This window comes from Camelus ferus, chromosome 9 (assembly GCF_009834535.1).
Source record: "Camelus ferus isolate YT-003-E chromosome 9, BCGSAC_Cfer_1.0, whole genome shotgun sequence".
In the NCBI taxonomy this organism is placed as follows: domain Eukaryota; kingdom Metazoa; phylum Chordata; class Mammalia; order Artiodactyla; family Camelidae; genus Camelus; species Camelus ferus.
In genome coordinates, this window is record NC_045704.1 from 50,897,519 (window position 1) to 50,910,668 (window position 13,150).

The 13,150-nt window shown below is 40.3% G+C and overlaps 1 protein-coding gene across 4 annotated transcripts in view; it reads right to left on the bottom strand.

Moving 5' to 3' along the window:
* LOC116665817 overlaps positions 1-13,150 on the bottom strand; it is a 417,325-nt gene that overhangs the window by 174,014 nt on the left and 230,161 nt on the right. For 2 of the 4 annotated variants that reach the window (XM_032486805.1, XM_032486803.1), the window contains one exon: positions 12,832-13,006. In XM_032486805.1, coding sequence (XP_032342696.1) covers positions 12,849-13,006 — 158 coding nt within the window. In that variant the 3' untranslated portion in view covers positions 12,832-12,848. Of the gene's footprint in view, positions 1-12,831; positions 13,007-13,150 lie in introns of those variants that run through there. The other 2 variants (XR_004322522.1, XM_032486804.1) reach the window with 2 other exon arrangements.

Below are 13,150 nucleotides of genomic sequence, written 5' to 3' on the forward strand. Positions count from 1 at the left end.
CGGGTGATAGTGAAGGCCCTCTTCCAGGCTGCAGACTGCCGCCTTCTTCACCCTCGCCCTCATAGGCTGACCATCGGGGCAAGAAAGCTCTGCTGGCATCTTTTTTATAAGGGCACTAATCCCATTCATGAGGGCTCCACTCTCACAACCTAGTCGCCTCCCAAAAGCCCCACCTCCTAATACCATCCCCTTGGGGATTAGGCTCCAACATATGGATTTTGGAACAGAATAAACCATCACCACAACAAAAAAGCCTAAAGAACTAAATTCTCAAAGTAATTAAATTACTGTGGAAAATCTGTCTACTTCTTACACAACTCAGAGACACAACACTATTTTTATAATGTTTGTTATTGTCTAACATTGATATCTACAAGAAATTTGCCTTTTTTTCTAATTAAATGATTAAATAAACCATGCTTTCTGAGTTACCAATATTTATAGCATCATCAAGAATCACTGAGCAGAGTTCACTTCCTTTCTAGATGATGGGAAATTTAAAAACTGGATAACTCCTGTTAGGTCATATAAACCAACATGTAATTGCTTTGCTAAAATCCAACTGATGTAAAAATCTGTTTCCAGGTCTTCTGATTGGAAAAAATGGCCCATATTAGGAATGGTAAAAAGATCACAATTCGGTGTCACTGAAAGACTAGGAGAATAGATACATACTCTTTGACAAAATATAAGCAAAGAGGTGTCTTGATTAAAAGCAAAACTAACAACAATAAAAAGAACCAACAATATGTCAGAATGACCGTTGCACAAAGAAAAATATACACCTACATTATCGTCAAGTGACAGCAGAAAAGAGATGCTAAAAATGGCTCACATGCGGCTGAGACAGGGCATGAACTCACTGTCAAGAAAAATATTACTTATCAATGATTTCTTTTTTTTTTTTAGCAAAACAATATCCTCAAATAAAATCTTCTATGACCATCAGTTGAAATGGATAGAAATGTCCTGACTGATTGAGGGGAGGGGTAGTGGTGGGTGGAGGAAGTGGGTTTCTAGATACCAGACTTCCTGCTTATTGTTCTAAGGTTGTCCCCCACAAAATTCCAGTTTTCAAACAGTATTTTATGATAAGAATAAGAAGTAGAATGATTAACATTGACTATTTACCACAAACAACACCTTGAAAAAAATACAAGGTGAGAAATTCACTTTCAAGGTCCTTTGATTTCTATTTCCATATTCTTCTTTCCTATTCTCCTTCCTCTCTGATCTACGATGGTGCTGACAGGCTGCCCACATCCACCAGTGTATCCCCAGTTCACCTCCTGACCCCACAAGCCAGGTATTATGGAGGGGACTGTTAGTAATACCTTTCAAGTCGATTAAAGAGATTGGTAGTAATACTTTTCAATTAGACTGAAGCTGACTGGACAGCTACTTGCTCTAAGGTAAGGTATTCAACACCATGGAAGGAAAATCTAAGACCCAGATGCCATAAAGTCATCCCTTTCAAACTGCCCTCTATCACCTCCCTAGTAGGGAAGGATATTTTCTAACAGTAACACCTATTATTTAGTGAAAATGTATTATGAACCTTCACACACTGTTGGTGGAAATGCAAATTGGTACAATCACTTTGGGAAACGGTTAGGCAGTATCTACTGAAGTAGAAGATGCGCATGACCTTGGCCCCGGAAACTCCACTCTCAGGGATGTGTGTGTGTGTGTTCAAAAAGAATGCACGGATAGAGTCACAAGAGACCTGATGAAGAATGTTATCTGCACTACTCATAACAGACCCCCTCTTTCAAAAAATACAAGATGTCCATGGACAGTAGCATGGTAACTACATCGTCATGTGATCCTACCATGTAATACTCTTCAGCAATGAGAACAGGAAAAGTACAACTATTTACAGTAAGATTAATCACACAAACACAATTGTGAACGAAAGGAGCCAGGCGCCTACCCCACTGCAAAATAAGGCAAAACTAATCTATGCCGTTAGAAGTCAAGATCCTAGCTACCCAGTCTCTATACTGAAAGGGGTCACAGAATATTTCTGGTGCCCTAGTAATGGCTTGTTTCTTCATATGACAGTTGATCACTCTAATTTCACTCGTCAAAATTCATTACACTATACATTTATGACTTCTGTACTTTTCTGAACACGTTATACTTCAATAACATTTTCCCCCAAAGAGAAAAAAAAAATCATTGATTTAATTCACATTAACAACGGAGAAAATAATAAAATATTCACACTGATGCAGAAAAAGCAATCTATAAAATTCAGTGTTCATTAATGGAAACTTTCTTAGCAAACTTGGAATAAACGGGAGCTTCATGAATCTGATCGAGCATATATGTAAGAATCTTCCAGCAAACCTCGCATTTCATTGTGAAATAGTGAAAGCTTTCCCTTGAGACCAGAAATAAAACAAGAATGCTGCTATCACCAATTCTCTCTGACATTTTACTGGAAGGTCTATGTAATGCAATAAGGCAAGCTTAGGAAATGAAGAAATAAAATGGCCATTATTCACAGATGACTGGTGCACACAGAAAATCCAAATGAATACAGAGATAAGCTGTTATAATTAACATGTGAGTTTAGCACACTCATTGGATAGAAGGCAAATATAACAAAATCAGTTTTATTTATAGACATGCACAAAACAAAATAAAATACAGAAATACGTTAAGAATCAAAATGTATCAAAATTAGGCCTTGATCCATTACAAAGCCATTCAAGAACTCTACAAAAAATGTTTCAAACCACTGTTTTGAAAAAATCAGAAGATATTTAAGAAAAGCTCTACTGAAAGTCTCGCAGGAGTTCCTTAAAAGGAAACTTCGGAGACCAGGTTCTTATTTCAATAGTGTTGATCGATGCATTTTGGACTGTTTTTTCCTAATGTCATTTAGAAGCAGAATGATTCACTGCCATATAGTTCCACTTTAGAGTTAATAAAATATAGCCTACTTTTTTTTTTTTTTTTTACTTTAGTCACCAAAAGAATTTAAGCTTCTTACAAAACACTAAACTTTCCACTTTAGGAAGGATAAGAAGATAATGCCATAATTAAACAATGGACCTCAGATTCCAAGATCAATTTAAGAATTTCAACATGGTTTGGGATGATGCATCACCTTTGGAACATTTGAAGGGACTGGGTCTCACCTGCTGAGACCTCTGGCTGACTGGGAACATCCAGCCCTCATTTACACTCACTTTCCATCAGTGATGTTCCCCTGAACTTGATCACGCATTTGTTCAACACATACTGTATATGCTTATCTGTGACAGACAATCTGTGACACTTTATCTGTGTTAGGAAATAAAGACAAAATTGAGGGTCTGGTCTTCTCTAGAATTCCTTCTCTCTGTCCCTCCCTTTCAACTTATTCTTTTCCCTCTCACGTATATTTCAATCACCATAAACAACTCTGTGGTCACACAGCTGTGCTGTATAGCCACCGACTCGCTCGTTAGTTTCCATGTTTTGCTTCCAGATAAAATAAGATATTCAAATTTAGGTTTTTAAAGAGCTGAAGAAATTATCACAGATATGAAATGACTCATTCTACAAAACTAAAATAGAGCGGGTACTTTTCCACTTTAACGGATTATTTGGTGGCTAACCAAATACCATCATGACATACATGATGACTGCTTATTATAGATCACACTGTGTCTTAGATAGATATAGAAATTTACCACTATGACATTTTCTTATACAGAACATTACTGATTCTCAACAGGTTATCTGATCAAACCTGCAGTTTTATTTTGAAACAATGAGGGCATTACAAAGGAATGAATTGGGGGCTTATTTTATACCAGGTTTCAAGTTATATCATTAAGTAATTAATTTTTAAAATCTGTCTTCCCATATGCAATACCATAGCTATACAAAGAGGATAGTGCTTTGACACATGGTTTAAAATACATTTCAGCCTCCCTTAAATTTCCTTTCGATATTTACATATAAACTTGACAGACTAAAAAAAGAAAAAGGAAAAAGCTACTATTCTTAGAAGTAACACTCGTCTGTTTTGCTTTACACATGGCTTTTTCCCAGTTGTATTTGTTTCTGTCATGGCCATTCTGATGTTTCGGTGTTTTATGGGGTTGCCATCGCCACAGAAGTTAATGATTTTTTCCTTCAAAATATCTTCCTATGTTTTTGCTGCTCTTTCTTTACTATTTTTAGTGTATACTAAAATTCTCTATTGATTACAAAATTTTAAAAATGCATTTAATTTGACTTAATTCCTCATTTCAGAGATATGGGGTGTAATAAACTCTAGTTAATGTTAAAGTAGTACATATTATGACATACATTAGAACTGCTGAACTTGGACATCTAGAATGTACACATTTTAGTATCTCTGAGGAGGACAGATGATAATACTACATTGCCCCTAAATAAGCTTTGGAATACTGACTTAAAATCACCAAGGATTCTGAGGAGTTGAGAAACTGGCTGCTATTTATCTCTTTACAATATTTCTAATAAAAATAATTTACCACCTGCTTCAGTGGTCCCCAACAATGCCTAACCCAGCCCTACATATCTGAAGACATGTTTAATTTTTTAAAACCTTTAGAGATCTACAATTGTGAAACAATTTGAAAGTGGAAGAAATTGAGCCAATGAGAGGAAACATAAAAACAAGTATGTGCATAACTTGTGACCAAGTGGGGCAAAGGAGGAAGATGTGCTGCTAGGACTGCACGTGCTCAACAACTAGACCTGGTCAGAGAGGGGATCAGAGTATGTGCATCTGATCTGGGACCTTCCATTACGGTGGGGATAAAACAGGGAGGAAAAGGTATTCCTGGGATAAGGAAGAGTTTCTTCAAAAGCCCTTCACCAAAAATAAGCACTCAGTGAATAATTCACTGAAGTAATTCCAGTCTGTCTGAAGATGAGGGAGCAGGGAGGAAGCAGAAAGCAAGATAAAAACACAGGTACATGTAGGGTCCAAATACTGATTGTCCGAGAGGCTGTGGCAATGTTGTACTCCTTTTGAGACCAATGGGTTTCAATTGAGTAACTGATGGGACAATTGACTACAACAAATCCTGATTCAAACAAAAATACTGTATATGTAAAAAAAAAAAAAAAAAAAGAAAAAAAAAGATACATACAACTGGGAAAATTTACTTACTGAATATTTGATATTATTAAGAAATTGCTATTATTTCAGTTGTGACAATGAAACTGCAGGTATGAGTTTTAAAAGATTCCTTATCTTTTATAGGGTACACAGAAATATTTAGAGATGAAATGATATGGTGACTAGAATGTTTTCAAAGTCATCTTGGAGGCAGTGTGTAGGGTACAGATAAATCAAGATTGGCCAAGAATTAATAATCATTAAAGCTAGATTAGGATGCTGATGGAAATTAAGGTAGGTGAAAGGGATGAAGGGCCATACAGTGTTAAGAGAGACAGAAACTGGTGATGGAGGGCATATGGAGGCTACTGGGAGATGGAACCATCAAGGTTGACATCTGTACTTCTAGACGGTGGTGCCATTCAATGTGATGTCAAGCACATAATCAGGTCTTACGGTGGGTTTAAGGAAAGGACGGGGCCCAAGAGCACCATTCCCATTCTAGAGAAGCTGTGAATGTGAAATGTCTTTGAGACATCCAAGAGAAGATGCTGAATGAACAGTTGGATATGTGTGTCTGCGCTCACAAATAAAGTCTGGACAGGACGTAAAAGTCTGGGAGCCACATATGTATATGAGGTACTGGGGCCACATTAATAGAGAGGGGAGCCAGGGAAAGATTCAGAGAAGCATAACTCAGTTAAATTATCCATGACAGTGGGGGGAGGGGGGGACAGAAATGGGTAAATTTGCAAATAGAAAAATATCATTTAATCCAATAATTCCTGTCTTTTTCATGAAACCTTCTTCCCTAAGTTTCTGTAAAGGAGTATGATTAACTGACTTGAACTTTTTATATATTCTTTTTCTAATGGTATCAATGATTATGAGACTCAACAAAGAGCAAACTAGAAAATTGCTACTGAAAATTTAAAATTTTTACATAAATATGCAAAAGTGTTTTCCTAAAATCTTTCCCTGATTTGAAACATGTCCAACAGTTTTTTATATTGACCAATGTAGAACAGTGAAGGAAAAAATTAACTCACAGTAAAATTAAGCTCACTGTGAACTGAAAGTAGTATTTTGTGCTTGTCAAAGAAATTTTATAATTAGTATTTCATTCAAAGGTCAAAAACCATGTTTTTGATAGATAAACCAGTGTTATTTCTATTTTACAGATGAAGAAATCTAGACATAGAATTTTGCAAGAGTGGTTTATTAAGGTCATATTTCCAATTAGGCAACAAGCCAGAATTTGTAGTAAAAACCATGCTTGTAACTCGTTTGGCTCTTTTTCTAAGATAATTAATTCAGAGAGCCCATCTGTAATGGATTCAATAGTGACTCCCCCCAAATTCATTTCTATTCAGATCATCTGAATATGACCTTTCTTGGAAAATGGGTCATTGCAGATTTCATTAGTTAAGGATTGAAACTGCATCATGCTGAATTAAGATGGGTTCTAGATTCCATGACAGTGTCTTAGAAGAGGAGAAAGGAAGCACAGAAGCACAGGGAAGAAGGGCTGTGGAGATGGAGGTGGAGACTGAAGTGATGTGTCCACAAGCCAAGACACTCCAAGGATTTGCTACAACCACCAGAAGCAAGGGGGGGAAGCATGGGGCACTTTTTCCCCTAGAAGACGCTAACCCTGCCAACACCTTCATTTCACACGACTAGCCTCCAGAACTATGAATGAAGGCATTGCTGTTGCTTTAACCCCCCCAGTTTGTGGTAATTTGTTACAGCAGCCCCAAACCAGTTCACCATAACTTATAAAAAAATTTTCTATTTACTAATAAAATTCATTTTCTTCATTTAAGCCAAATGCCCTCTGATTTCACTGTCTGCTGAAGTACATAATATATTTTTCTATGGTGAATTTGGAGTTGTGAGAAACTAGAATCACTCACAGTGTTTAGGTTAATTCACTTCTTACCATCCGCAGCTGCAAATGAAATTAGTTATGTTATTGTTTTATTTGAGGTACAGAGGGTCCTTCTAAATTTCTCTCCAGATCTCAACTTATCTTCTTATATTTTTATTTGAATGTTCTTCCATTTTTAAAAATAATTCAATCATAATACATTGAGGGTAAAAATTGTGTTTGCGTTTATTTATTGATTATCTGTTGGATGGAACAACTGAAACCACTCAATGCCTTTTTAACAAACCCAACCCCAGAAGTAATTTATATTGTTCTATTTTTCTCTAACTTTTTGAACCTTATGTAACAAAGCCAGGAAGAGAAACTTCTCTAGCAACATGTCTTTAGCTGGTGTGAGTTTAAAAAACAAACAGTGAAAATTAATCCACCCCTAGATTAAGGATTTAATTTAGGCTGACCAGGACCAAGACAAAACATAAAGAGAACATAAGACATTTTTAATGTCTGAAGAAAGTTATTTTCAGGGAAAAAATCATCATTGCCTTTGATATATTAACATTCCCACACACACAAGGAAAGAGCACACATTCAAGGAAAAGCCATGCTAAATGAGACATCACAATCGCCTGTTTAATTGCCTAAGAAAATACTAATATTACTATTTTAATATGTATTTGTTTTTCAAGAACTTAGAAATTTTCAAAGATTGAAAAAATGAATGTCAGTCCAAGTCATGAATGAATCGGGTCCTGGGGCACACGTGGTCTTTTAAGACTGTCATCATCAAAAGTGGTCCTGAAGCATATTAATAGGAAGACGTTACAGCTAATACACAGGAAATGTACAAATATGTAGGTATTCGATTACTTTTCTCTCTGTATTTGTGTAATCCCCACAGCATGGAGCACGGTGACGAGTTCCTTATTTGTGTTCAGTGACGTTTCAGATATGAGAGGGCACAGCTGCCACCTCTGTCCCCCTCCCCCACTGCCCAGGCAGGGCCCCTTCACAGGGTGCCTTCTCCAAACTGCACCACTTTCTAGTAAAACATTTCCAGAGACAAGACCACTGGTCAGTCAAGAGTAGTCTTGTGTCTCCGTTAAATCCCCAGCTGGGTGCTTGTACTGACCAACGACTGACTGATTGATCTAATTGATGGATGGTTTGATTTGATCTGCAAGAGCATGGAACAGAAATCACCAGGGACTCGGGGTTACAAGATGTGCTTAAAATGCTGAGTATGAGGCTTTCAGCGCTGTGATGCTGGGAAAGTAATTCTTTCTCTCTAAACATCAGATTCCTCACTCAAACAAGGGAATTCTAATATCTAATTAGAATTGCCAGCCAATTGTTGGAACAAAAACCCAAAACAGAAGCTTGAACAAAGTAGAAGTTGATTCCCCTGAGCGTAATCACGGGATCATAAGACATCCAAGCCTGATGTGGCAGCTCTACAGGGCCAGGAACTCAGGCTCCTTTCTTGTTCTCCCATCCCTGATGATGGAGCCACATCTGCACTGGAGAGGGGGCCCACTATCACGTGGGCTGGGTTCCCTGTCAGGCTGATGGGGAAACGGGAGCCAGCACGGACCGCTCTCTTCTAAGGGCACAAGCAGTGTTGTGCTGGGGGTGTTCAGAACCAGCCCCTGAGAGCCAGCTGTGAACTTCTCAGGAATAACAGGAGCTGGTCATTAAACACAGCCTGTATTAATATAATGAATGTCTGTAATTTAATTAACAAGGGCAGCAGATGCTGAAAACTCAACGCTTCCTAATTACGTCAACACATTTCTCTATTATCTGCTGTGTGGTTACTCAGTTACAGGGTTTCTGTGTGGGAATGCAGCCTCACTACGGGCTCCCGCAGGCATCTTCTGACAGTGAGGCGCCTTCACATTGGAGCTTGAAATCAACTAGGGGGGTGTATTTACAGGACGGAAGCTGGCAGGCGCTGCATTTCAGGCCTTAATGTATTCTTCTGTTGATTGTCTGCACCAGGCACTGCCAAATCACCCAAAACCTGTTTTGTCTCAGTCCTCAAACTAAGATTTCATTTTATTTTACATTTTGAAGTATAGATTCCAGAAGAAAGGAAAAGAGGGAGGGAGAGTGAGCTAAAGAAAGAAAGAAAGAAAACATGTGACAGAGACAGACTATGTGGCTGCAAAGACTGAAATATTTACAGCAGGCCCTCGGCAAGAAATGTTCCTAAACCTCATGGGGAAAAGATTAATAATGCAAATGAAGCTGAGAGCCTCCTTGCTGGCTGCCCCAGGGCTGTCACCCTCAGGGGAGAAAAGCAGCCTCCTTCCTTGTCACGTGGCCCCTTGAGCATCAAAGCCCACGGGGAGGAGCACCCCCTCTGCTGAATCCCTCTCAGACTCTGAATCCCTTTTCACCAGGAAGCACCCAGTCCCTTCCGAGGGCTCACCTGACTCGCTCACGGGACACTTGCCCTCTATGCAAGTCAGCTGAGCCGCGTCCCACCCTCACCACCCAGGGACGCCCACATCTCTGTCCCTGTAGTTACAGGACCCCCTCCCCCATCAATAGGATGGAGTTCATGTGGCCTGAGATCACTGGGTCATCCTGGAATTCTTCCTACTCCGGGGAGCCTCATCTTTGGTACCATATCTACCCTCTTTTATTTACATTATTATTTTGAGAATTAAGTGAGATCATGGATATGTAAGCACTTTATTACAATACAAAGCCTACACTGTTAAAAAGTACTCTGTAAAAAGTTACAAGTGCTAGAAAGTCTAAAATTACTCTTACCGACCCCTACTCTTTCCCAGATTTCTGTCTGATTTTCTGAAAACAGAGCTCCTTTCCAGTTCCTACTTCAGAACCCAGGATGGAGGTGCATCTCTGACCTGCTCTGGCTTTGTAAATCCTCCCAAGACGCCCTAAAGAGCTGACTGAGCCCAGACATAGGACGGGGTCTGAGAACATGACTAATACAAGAACCCCTCGTGGTCCATCTAGCAAGTTCACTATTTACTGGATAATCCTTCCTTTGGTAACAGGAACTCAAGGTTTTCCATCCTTCCCTCTTTCTTTCCTTCTCTTTATTTCACTAACACATTAGGAAAGTGTATAAGAAACAAAGCCATCGAGAGTTTAGCAACGGGAAGTTCACTCGCACCTCTTGTCAGCTCCCAGACGCACTGCTGCTTCGGCCAGAGGCCAAAAGATAACAATTACCGTTTGTTAAAGTCACCTTTATAACATGCACCTGCTGTCCACGGTGTCCACTCATCAACTCCTAAATTTCGTAAGGAAATGAGGAGGCAAATCTAACAGACTCTCACTCCCAGCGGAGCCAGCCTTTGACTGAGATGCTTTTATGTGCCCAGGAACACGAGTCTCTGAGGTTCCTCTCAAAACGAGTTACAACATTTGATTTACGCTTCTTTTTAACTGAAAGCAGTATTCTCAGTATTGGTGGTGAACAAGAACTTACTTCAGGTGCAGAAATAAAGCAAAAACCAACCAGCTGTGTTTCTCACAAGGTTTGCAGAAACACTGGGAACCCGGCGCCCGTGATGACAAACAAAACCTGCATCTCCGTCTCAGATGCCCGGGATGTCCCCTCCACCTGGTCTTTTTAACAAAGACAAGACAGTGCCCCCAGCGTTTGTCGAAAACAAGACAACAGGCCCAAAATGGAGTAGCTTATCATAAGCCCCATATCAGCAAACCGAGAGAAACAGCTTCGGGTCTCCCAGAGATGGAATCTTAAACCAGCCAACCCGGAATCCCCTGATGGGCCCCTGCCATCTTGGACTTTGCGAAGCAACCAGCTTTTTTGACTAAAAAAACCTTCCTTGTTCCCGCTCCCTTGTCCCTATAAAATCTTTCATTTTGTACACCTTCTGGGAGCTTCTTTCTACTGGATGCTGCCTGATTCAAATCCACTTTTGCTAAAACAATTCTTACAATTTTTAACATGGCTCAGTTTGTCTTTTAGCAGTTCTGCTGCCAGAGAGGGACGCTAAAAAGACCCAGACCGCCCCCCAGGAGCACCGCGCAAGCGGGGAGGGTACCTGCTGCGCCCCGGGGGCGGGCTGTGCTCTCGCGTCCCAAGCTGCTGGGCTCGTCTCCCTCGGCCCGGGGCCTGGATCCGTGACTTCTGTGGTAGGAGCGTTCAGGCCATTTGAGCACGTCTTTTTCTGGACCGAATCCAGTTTAGGAACCGGATGGGGTCGGGGTCTGACTAGGTCTGACTTAAAACCGACCTGGTCTTACTTAAGCTGGGGCGGAGCCAGCGTGAGGCCTCAGGTGAACAGGTTTAAGGCTAATGAAGCAGGTTAAACTTATCAAAGATAATGCTGAGGGGGGAGGGTATAGCTCAAATGGCAGAGCGCATGCTTAGCATGCACAGATCCTAGGTTCAATTCCCAGTGCCTCCAGTAAAAAAAAAAACTAATCTAATAATAAATAAATAAATAAATAAATAAATAAATAAATAAATAAATAAATAAATAAATAAATAAATCGATCTACTGACCTTCTATCTAACCCTGAAAAAAAATTTAAAAATTAAAAAAATTATACTGTGGCCATAGTGGAGAACTTTTTAACCTAGGGAAGTGTGAAATGATGAGAGATATATAAATAAATACACACATATATGTGAGTTTGCCTGTGCCCTCGTTCCCGGCACAGAGCTCCTAAAGCCCTTATAAATTCCTACGTGATAAAAACACTGGGAGCAACTCTTGATCTAATATTTGTGTTTGACCCTGTCCCTGACACAGGGCTCCTAAACCCTGTTAAGTTCATAAATAATATAAGCAAAAGAAGATAAACAACAAGGTCCTGCTGTATAGCACAGGGAACTCTATTCTATATCCTGTAATAGCCTATAAAGAAGAAGAATGTGAAAAGGAATATATATGTATAACAGAATCACTATGCTGTCCACCAAAAATTAACACAACACTGCAAACTGACTATACTTCAATAAGAAAATAAAATAAAAAAATAAAAGACTTACCTGCCAAAAAAAAAAAAAAAAAGCACTAGGAACATCTTTCCTAATTGGGCCACTCTGGGTGGACTCCCGAAGGCATCCTGGATGGGGGCCTGGTCACCAGAGAGACCCAGCCACGATTAATAACTTGGAATTTTCAGCCCTCCTCTCATCCTTCAGAGATGGGCTAAGAAGGGAGCTAATAATCGATCTTGCCTACATGAGGAAGTGTCCACAAAATCCCAGCAGTAGGGGCTTCGGCGAGTTTCAAGGTGGGTGGACCATCTACACTGCACCCCAATTGTACGGGGACAGAAAATCCCACACTTGGGACCCTCCCAGACCCTGCTCTGTGTATCTCTTCAGCTGGCTGTTCATCTGTATTCTTTATCATATCCTTTAATAAGCTGGTAAATGTAAGCACATGTTTCCCTGAGTGTATGAGCTGCTCTAGCAGGTTAATCTCATCAAACACATGGAGGGGGTTGTTGGAACCTCCAATCCACAGCCACTCCGTCATAAGCACGGGCGGTAACCTAGCTGCCAGTGGCAGCTGAAGTGTGTTTGTGGGGTGCAGAGTGGGGAGCCATCTGTGGGACTGAGCCTTAACCTGGGGCATGTGATGCCCTCTCTGGGTAGAGTGTGTCAGTTATAAATTGTAAGACACCCAGCTGCTGTCTCAGAGAATTGCTTGATGTGGGAAAACACCTCCATATGTTTGGTGACCAGAAGTTTTAGAAGTAAAGTGTTCTTTAGAGACTCACAGAAGAGAAGACCTGGGTTTCTCCCCAACCAGTAAGAAAACTGAGGTTTTCCCTAAGCTTCCTAAGCAATAACTTTATCCATGTATGAGGTGCCCTAGACAGAAAGGGGTCTCAGCCGAGCACTCACCATAAAGGGTAGATGAAAATCAGTTTCCTCCGTGACCGTTTCTGATGACCCCTGTGGTGCAGCCCACTGGCTCCAGAGCCTGCAGAAGGGATCCTGGGGAAACAAGGGTGAGGACGCTTGCCAAAGTCAGCTCTCCCAGACCTCTGTCTCGTGCCTGGTTGAAAGAGGAAGACAAAATCTCATGTTGTCCTTTTCTTGGCAGATTCAGACTCTTGTGAATTTGATTTTGGGGCAGACACTGGTTGTTGGAGCTTTCTCTCCCAATCCCTGTCGCCTTCTTGTTTGTCTTGGTTGGCGT